The 9576-nt window shown below is 45.3% G+C and overlaps 1 protein-coding gene across 1 annotated transcript in view; it reads right to left on the bottom strand.

Annotated features, from left to right (window-relative positions):
• Positions 1–287: 287 nt before the first annotated feature.
• Positions 288–9576, bottom strand: part of LOC105537025 (carboxylesterase 5A-like) — a 21415-nt gene continuing 12126 nt past the window's right edge. Inside the window, 6 exon segments of the mRNA XM_011976507.1 lie at positions 288–366; positions 703–767; positions 3137–3202; positions 4352–4354; positions 6319–6508; positions 8180–8274. Of these exon segments, the coding sequence (XP_011831897.1) occupies positions 288–366; positions 703–767; positions 3137–3202; positions 4352–4354; positions 6319–6508; positions 8180–8274 (498 nt within the window).

Below are 9576 nucleotides of genomic sequence, written 5' to 3'. Positions count from 1 at the left end.
CCGTAAAATATCAGCAAAAGCAGCTTGTTCTGCAAAGATCTCCATAGAAAGCAGCTGAACTTGGAAAGAAGCTAATGATTGCGGGGAAAAATTGGAGGAGAAGAAGGGAAACCAAAATCATAAAATGATAACTACCCAAGGAACACAAGAGAAAAATAAAGGCTGGAGGAGAGAGAGGAAAATTAAGGAGGAAAGAGGACTGTGGAGCGTGTTGGAGGCAGACAGGATCAGGGGGATGGTGCTGGTCCAAAACTCCACCCGCAGTTCTTTGAGTCTCTGTCCGAGGCTCATGTCAAGTCTGGTTGCAGGTACTGCTCGGTCAGATTATAGGCTGGCCACAGAGGCAGGTCGTCCCCATGGGGATTCCTGGAAAGGAGAGCAGAAACAGGGGTGAGATTTTCCTCCTCACACCCCAGGCCTTGGCATGGGGAAGACTGGGAAGTTTACATACCCAGTTCGAGCAAAGGTAGCCCAGTATTTCATCATCTTCTGTCTCAGCAATTTCTCCTCCTCCGTGGCTCCTTCTGAAGGAGATAATCACAAAATGCTGCTGCTCTGGGTGAGGCTCAGGATGCCCGGGGTGCCTTGTATTTGATGAATCCCTTTCACACCCCTCCTCCCACTGGAACCTTACAAGCCTACCAAGTCACTGTACCCATTTTACACATGCAGATACTAAAGCTCAGAGAAATGGGCACCTACCCAAGGAATTGTGGCTTCTGAATGGTGGAAGCTGAACACACATCTTCCCTGTCCACTCCGTGTTCCTGCAGCCAGTCCCATGATGCTGCAGGTTCCCTGGGGACACAGACCAGCTTGCTCCCTCTCTCTGTCTCTTTCTGTTTTCCCCTCTCTCTCTCTTCCTTCTCTCCATCCTCTCTTCCTTCTCTCTCCCCATCTCTGTCTTCCATCTCTCTTCCCTCTTTTTCTTCTCTCTCTACCTCTCTCTCCCCTCTCTCTTTTTCCCTCTCTCTCTTCCTCCTCTCTCCCTCTCTCTCCCTTCTGTCTTTCTTCCCTCTCTCTCTGTTCCTTCTCTCCCTGTCTTCCCTCTCTCTTGCTTCTCTCTCTTTTTCGACTCTCTTTTCCTTCTCTCTCTTCCTCTGCCTCTGTCCTTGCACACACATTTTTACAATTAATTTTTGTATTTCTTTATTTAAAAAGTAGAAAATCCAAAATGCAGAAAGAGCATCTAATATCCAATGAAAATGTTTCCCTTTCATCTCTTCCCTGCAGACACCCAGTAACGAGCCTCAGAGGGACCTTCCCAAAGACAGGCTCTGCAAGTTCCAGGGTATAAACGGACACCTTTCTACACATCTGGCCGGAGACTGGACACGTATTCTACATATTGCTCTTTTTATTAAAAGACTCACTCAGGTGAGTCCCCATAGGACAGTCAGAGTGTAAAGTCCTAGGATTCTGGGGTAAGGCTATGCCTTCTGCATCAGAGAACTACTTACTGTTTAAAAAGCAGCCCCTAACATGCTACTGTGCCTAGGAGAAACACATGCCCTTCCATTCCTCTTGCACTTTCCCACACAACCTACTTCCCACTCTACTTGAAATGTCCTTCTGCTCAGTTGTTCCCCTCCCTAAAGATCAGATCAATGAGCATCTTCTCCATGAGGCCATCTCCAGTCCACCTGAGAAATCCACTGTATAACTTTTAACATCAATATCTCTCAAACCTTAGTCCCAATTCATCAACTCGTCAAATATCCCTCCACCGGGGGGCCTGAGGGATCTCTGCCTGTAGTGTTTCTTTCTGCTTTCCTTCTTTTTTTTTATTTTATTTTTTTAGTGAGACAGAGTCTCTTGCTCTGTTTCCAAGGCTAGAGTACAGTGGCGAGATCCTGCAGCCTCAAACTCCCAGGATTGACAATACTCCTGCTTGGCCTCACCAGTAACTGGCACCACAAATGCATACGACCAGGTCTGCCTAATTTTTTTATTTTTTGTTGAGACAAGTTCTCCCTGTGTAGCCCAGGCTATTCTTGAACTTCTGGGCTCAAGCAATCCTCCTGCCTTGGCCTCCCAAAGTGTTGGGATTACAGGTGTGAGCCACCGTACCCAGTTTCAAGGGCTTTTCCTAAAATGGAAATCAAATCATGTCCTTCTTCCTTTTGTTCTCAGTCTTTAGGATGAAGTCTATCCTGATTACATAGCTTACAACAACTGAAAGCATTCTCTCCTGCTGCAGCCAACCCTCAGCCAATCTCTTCACACCCTCTGCTCCCAGCTGGTACTCTTGGTTCTTCCCAGTTTATCCACCCACCCATTCCATCACCAGACAAGCTCCATTAATCCTCCAAACCCTTCTCCCCAAGACAGCACCCATGCTCCGTGTTATGACACAGGCTCGGGGTGGGGGCAACATGCCAAAACCCACATTAATGCATTCACAGAGAAACAGCTGAATAGTGGGATAAATAACATGAATAAACGTGTGGGAACGAAAATGACTGATAGCCACAAATCAGTTGAGGTCCGATTCTGCTGCTGGGTGGGTTACAAAAAGCCTCTGGGTTTTTGGATCTCTTCCAGGTCGGGGATTGTGGATTGGGTTTATGGGCCTATTGATATAGTTTGGACCTGTGTCCCCCACCAAATCTCATGTTGAATTGTAATCCCTAATTTTGGAGACGGGGCCTGATGGGAGGTGATTGGATCGTATGGGTGGTTTCTCATGAATGGTTAGCACCATCCCTTTGGTGCTATTCTCATGATAGAACTCTCACAAGATTTGGTTGTTTAAAAGTGTGTGGGACCTCATCCCTCTCTCCTTCCTCCTGCTCTGGCCATGTAAAACATGCCTTCTTCCCCTTCGCTTTCCACCAAGATTGTAAGTTTCCTAAGGCCTCCCGAGAAGCTGAGCAAACGCCAGCATCATGCTTCGTGTACAGCCTGCAGCACCATAAGCTAATTAAGCCTCTTTTCTTTATAAATTACCCAGTCTCAGGTATTTCTTAATAGCAGTGCAAGAGTGGACGAATACACCTGTGCTTAGGAAAGGTCTGTTGAATGACTGAGTGAGTGAGGAGTGTCTGTGCCCCTGGCCTCTCCCGCTGAGTGTGACCCAGGGCTATCTGTTAAGTGCATGTGTCTCTGGAGTACTGCAGCCTCCCAAGTTACTTACCAGGATGTTTTGTATCAGATGGAGGGCAATGGACTTCTTGGAGCCACTGAGGATCTCAGGAGCCTCCTTTTGTGGAGATAAGCAGTGCCCTCTGTAAGCCATCCGGTCATCAGAAGGTAAACCCATCTCCCTGAGGGCATGGGCAGCCAACTTTCACAGGAGAAGCTGGGTAAGGAGCCCTCAAGCCCAGGCAGCCACGTGTGGAAGTGGCCTCAGTGTCCTGCTCTGATAGTTAATTTCTTCTCACTTTTGATAAAAGGCAACTGGTCCCTGTCATTCCACCTGCCGCCCTGTGGGGCCCAAGTGCCCACCTTGTGACAAGGTTCCCATTATGGGCTAAATTGTGGCCCTCTCAAAATTCACACATTGAAGCCTTAACCCCCTGCACTTCAGAATATGACCATTTGGAGATAGTACTTATAAAGGGGTGATTATGTTAAAATGCAGCTGTTAGAGTGGGCCCTAATCCAATCTGGCTGATGTCCTTATGAGAAAAGAAAGTTTAGACACACAAAGCGATATCAGCACCTTGATCTTGGACTTCCAGTCCGTAGAACTGTGAGAACGTGAATGTCTGTGGTTTAAGCCTCCCAGTCTACAGTATTTTATTATGGCAGCCCTGACTGCCTAAGAGGCCAACTTGGCTTGGACATCAAGTTCAAAGAGAAGCCAGAAAATTTCCAAACTGGTGTTTGTTGTTCTCCTTCTCAAGACCTTTGTGGGTGGGGCCTCTGAGAAGCCACAGTGGGAGGTCAGGCAGTGGTGGTGAGGCTGGTGGCTGAAAACACAGGCTCCCTGCACTGCCCTCACCACCTGAAAACTTGGCAAGGGACTCAACTCTTCCTGCCTCAGGCTCCTCATCTGTAAGACGGAGTTTGCAGCAAGTACCTCCTGCGAGGGTGGTGATGAGAACTCAGCGAGTTGATATTTGTAAAGCTCTTACAATCGGAACTTGGTAGGTAGTAAGCACTTCATGTGATTATTTGTTAAATTACCATTTTCCGGCAAAATTACAGCTTTAAAACTTGAGGTGTCAGAAACAATATCCACGTGGCAAATGAATTTTCTTGGTATGTTTTCTGCTGAAAATCTTGGGGTAATGAATCACTATGGTGGATACTTAAATGAATACTAGGGCCGTACCTGTCTCCTGGAATCTCAGGGAACCCTTAAGTCATTTAAATTACCCACAAGCATATTTTAACTACTAAAAACCTTCTCTGTACATTAAGGAACTCAGGGATTTCCTGTGGTCTCTAACAACTTGCAATGGGTTTAACTGCAAATTCACATGGAATTTCAGCACCCACACAGGCTTTTCAGCGCTGCAAATTCTGTCACTTGAATAACTCCAATATCTAGCATTTACTGAGCACTGACTGTATGCCAGGTTATTTGATGTACACCTGTGAGGCAGGTGCTAAGATGAGCCCTATTTCACAAAAGAAGGAGTGGAGGCTCAGAGAGGGTGGGACACTCCCCTAATATCACACAGCAGGTAAGCAGAGAACTCGGCATTTAAAGGCAGACCCTAGGCTTGGCACTGGCCCACGCCTATAAACCCAGCACTTTGGGAGGCCAAAGCAGGTGGATCACTTGAGGTCTGGAGTTGGAAACCAGCCTGGCCAACATGGTGAAACCCTGTCTCTACTGAAAATACCAAAAAAAAAAAAATTAGCTGGGCATGGTGGTGGGTGCCTGTAATCCAGCTACCCAGTAGGCTGAGGCAGGAGAATCACGAACCTAGGAGGCGGAAGTTGCAGTGAGCCGAGATCACACCATTCCACTCCAGCCTCGGCAACAGAGGACGACTCTGACTCAAAAATTAAATTAAATTACATTAAATTAAATTAAATTAAAATGGCAGAGCCTAAATACATAAAAATTATACACCACTGTCTCTTTACTAGCCGGGAGATGTTGGAAAGATGCTTTAGCTGCTCTGAGTCTCAGTTTCTTTAAAATAGGGAAAATCTGCCTGTTTTAAAGTTGTTGCCTAGATGGCCTGTGCTTGGCACTGGAAGGCACTGGGGAACTGGTTACAGTAGTTACAGTGGCGGTTGTCATCACTAGCACCCGCCTTCTTCTTTCTAACACACACCCAAAAATCACTGAAAAGCCTTACTTAAGCCATGAACTGTGATTCAGTGGCCTCGTCTGCAACATGAGGACAAAAATCCCTAGTCCTACTTCAAAACATTGTCCTGGAGGTCAAATTAATAATGGTAGAACATGCTTTCACAACTCAATGAACTCGGGACTCTGGTTCTAGACAGCCACCAGCTAGCTTTATAATCTGATGAACCTCTTTATTTTTTAACCCTATTTTGTCCAGGTTAAAATGAGGAGGTCAATCTATATAAATGAGCTTCAACAGTATTAGGAATTTGAACTATCCACTCATCCACAGATGAAAAGTTTATTTCCAATGAAGAGAGTCTTTCTAAGACATGGAATAAAAAAATCATAGGTCTTTCCCGGCACCTGGGCCTCAGCTCAACAAACTCTCCCTAGAAGAGCCTTTCCTGACCACCTGTTAACCTCCCTAAAGATACATTCTCTCCCCACTTGTGTCCTTCATAGCATCTATCACTCTCTGAAATCATCTTCTCAACCTCGTGTCTCGTCTCATTTGTCTCTCCCCACCAGAGTGTAAGCTCCCAGAGAGCTCGTATGCTCAGTTTTTATAAGTCTCTAATAAATGCTCAGTACATACTTGTTGAATAAATAAAATGATTTAACAATTTTGCAACTTATACAACCTTAGCATTCTCAGATGTCAAATGCCAGAACTAAGGCTGGACATGAACAGTTTAAAGGACTGAAGTTTTTCAAACCTATCTGAATGTCAGCTCTGAAGTGGTAACTGCATTTTTTGGAAACGATCATTTATAACATTGTCTGAACAAAGACGAAGTGGACCCATCCCCTCTTTCCTTTTTATATAGTTGTTTCTTCCACCCTACACCTCATCACATGAGGAGGAAGGCAGACACTTGTTGTGACTTGACTGGTCCTCACTTGCCCTCTTTCAGAGAGAGGAAAGGTGATCACTGTGTGCTCGGCTGGTGTGCTTCAGCATTTAAAACACCTGTTGTCATCTGTGGAAATGCCCAGCTGTTGAAGCCAAGAGCTGCATCATGGTTTGAGAGAGTGGCAGCATGGACAGCCAGAATTCTTACCATAGGCAGCGGGAAGCCACACTCAGGGTTACTGACTCCAATGATGGAAGGAATTGCTTTAAATGCTTTCTGAGACAATAGACATAGAGGCTCATTAGGAAAGAAAACACCATCAACCACTAGAGTGAAAGGCTTTGTTTTCTGCAATAAGGAAGAAAAAAAAATCATCAGCAATTTCTGTTCACAAAATCTGCTGTCCCAAATCCTGACCAAGCAAAGCCAACACAGTCTAGCACTGGTTTAAATGCTCTTAAAAAGTAAAAACAAACACTATGGGCTCAGCTCAATATATCAGTCCCTGGCAGCTCTGCCACGTACTTGGGCCAGGGGGTTAAACTTGTCTGTGTCTTATTTTCGCATCTGCTAAATGGGAATAATAATAATATCTACCAAGAAAAACAGTGGCCTGTGATATGGTATGGCTGTGTCCCCACCCAAATCTCAAATTACAGCTCCCGTAATTCCCACATGTTGTGGGAGGGACCCGGTGAGAGGTAATTGAGTCATGGGGCAGGCCTTTCCCATGCTATTTGCCTGATAGTGAATAAATCTCATGATATCTGATGGTTTTATAAAGCAAGCCCCTCTGCACAAGCTTATTTTTTTGCCCACCTCCATGTAAGATGTGCCTTTGCTCTTCCTTCAGCCTCTACCATGATTATGAGGCCTCCCTAGCCATGTGGAACTGTGAGTTTATTACCTCTTTCCTTTATAAATTACCCAGTCTCAGGTATGTCTTTATTAGCAGCTTGAGAACAGACTAATACAGCCTAGCCCAGAGATTCTCAAAGTGTGGTTCCTAGACCAGCAGCATCAGCATCATCTGGGAACTTGTTATAAATGCACATTCTCAGGCTCACTTCAGGCTCCTCAATAAGAAACTCTGCGGTGGGGGCGTAGCCCAGGAACCTTCCTGTAGCTGGTCCTCCAAGTGATCCTGATGCATATTCAACTTTCAGAACTACTGGCCAAATGCAAAGGGAAAAATGGTGGTAGATGGAGTGGTCAGGACTGTAGGGGTTGGTGTGAACATCTTCCTCAAGTGTGTCCCTGAGCGACAGTGTCTTGGACATGCCTGGATATATTTTGGGTCTCAGAAAGCAACACTCAGCCCTAATCATGGTTTCCTTAGGTTTCTGTTTTGGAATTTGGGTAGAAAGGAGCACATGAAAGAGTTTGACACAACATCAAGTCCAGGACTTACTCTCCATTTCACTGAGTCTAGCATGGCTCAGAGTGGACATTTGGTACACACCTCATAACGAGCAAATGTTGAAATCTGAAAGATAACGATCTTGTTCATTCAAAGACTGTCATCAAAGGCTCTCAAGATTGGAAGGGACATAAAGATTACCGGGTCCAATTATCTGTCACTGATTGAAAGTTTGTCAGAGGTCAGCTAGATTTTGCTTGAATACCTGGAGAGGTGGGCATCTCACCACCTTCTAAAGGAGCCCAGTCATTTTCCAGACAACTGAGGTCTTGAAAAGTTTTCAGTTATGCAGAACTAAAATGACTTCCTAATAGAACTTCCAGCTCCGGATTTTGACTTCAGCTTCTGGAAGCATGCGTAACAAGGGTGGTCCCTCTCTCCAGTGAGATGCTTTCAGGGACTTAGAGACAAGCCTTGTACTTTGCTGAATCTTCTCCAGGCTAAGTGGCACCCCTGCCCCAACAATTTTCTTAAATTACCTACAAGGGTTCTATACCCCTACTTATTTTTTTTACAGTTGTTACTAAGTATCCCCAATCCTCCTCTTTTCAATGTTCCAAATCCAAATAAATAACAGAGGCGTAGGATTTGTTCATCTCTCCATTCAAAGGGCAAGTCTCCCTCCAAAACTGTCCTGTCTGTCCTCACCTGGATGAGGGTCAGGGGGATTTTGTCCTCAGGCACCTCAGCAGGTCCTCAGAGTCTGACGCATTGTTCCCACAAAAATGTGCAACCACCTGCAGCTATTTTGCAGAGAAGGGCCAGGTTAGAGCATGATATTGAAAGCATCTAGGAAAATGGAAGCTGGAAAATGCCCTCCAATCAGACACAGGTTTGTCTTCCATACATGAGTCCATCCTGCTACCCCTGCCTAGCCCCACGCCCCTATAATGGAAGGTGCACATGGCGGACAGGTTGCCACTGCATCACCCTCATTCTCTTGCCTGGCTCTCCTTGTCATCTTTAGTGAACACCACAGCTGGGGATGGGAGTTTGCCAGTCTGTGACCATGGAATGGAATCAAGGTTCACAGTCACAAAGAGATCAGTCCTGTGAGCTTGGCTGCATTGGTACTTGGCTCCTCCGGAGTCTAGAAGCCCAATCTTGAGGTGCTAAATGAAGACAGAAACACTAAGAGCGAGGAGCAGCTTTGCAAGCTCCTTCATTGTCAGTAGAGGCAGGGCTCCAGATCAGATTCTTAGCTTGTCAGCCCTGCCCAAGCCCCAGGCCCACACACAGCCTGGAATGTCCTACCTGTCTTTTTTCCTGCCTCTATACTAATCCTTCTCATTCTATAAGGCCTAAGTTCTTCGCTCCACGATATCCTTTCAGGGCATTGCATCCGGCAGAAACCCCTTCCTCATCCAATCTCCTATAAGCTTGATATTCCCCACCTTCCATGCCTGGCCCATTGCTGAACATCTGCTTTCCTTGTCACTGAACCTTCCATATTTGTAGAACTCGCTCCCTGAAAGTGATGGTTCTCAATCTTCTGGGAGTCATGGATACTCTGAGAATCCAATCAAAGTCACAGACCCTCTCCCTGGGAAAACGTGCAAGCATGTGGAGTCTGGCACAATTGTGGGACCACTTCCCAAACTTATCCATGGATTCCAGGATTTAATCGTATCCAAGGATAGGTGATAAAAAGATTAGATTGCCCTCAAGTTTAGGATGTGCTTTCTCCACTGAGAAGTCCCAAAGCTCTAACAGAGCAGGGAAAATAGTGGGCACCCAGTGATGCGTGTCAAATGAATAAATATATGCCCAAACTGAAAACAGTTTTATGGAGAATGTTACCAAAATCAATATTTCTGTTTAATGAGGGTATTTTTTTAATATCTTTATAACTCTATGTTACTGCTCTTGGTATATACTGTTACTTTCTGTAAGATGTTTAAGAAAATTTACCACAAAAATGATTAATACTCAAGAGATGGCTCCACAGCCCAGTGCTTAATTAATGTGCATTGAATGAAACAGCTCATTCGTTAACTCATTCATTCAGAACACTTATGGCTGCCTGATATATACCAAGTATTATG

Source organism: Mandrillus leucophaeus, unplaced genomic scaffold (assembly GCF_000951045.1).
Source record: "Mandrillus leucophaeus isolate KB7577 unplaced genomic scaffold, Mleu.le_1.0 Scaffold1673, whole genome shotgun sequence".
Taxonomy (NCBI): Eukaryota; Metazoa; Chordata; class Mammalia; order Primates; family Cercopithecidae; genus Mandrillus; species Mandrillus leucophaeus.
This window is presented reverse-complemented; position numbering and strand designations above follow the sequence as displayed.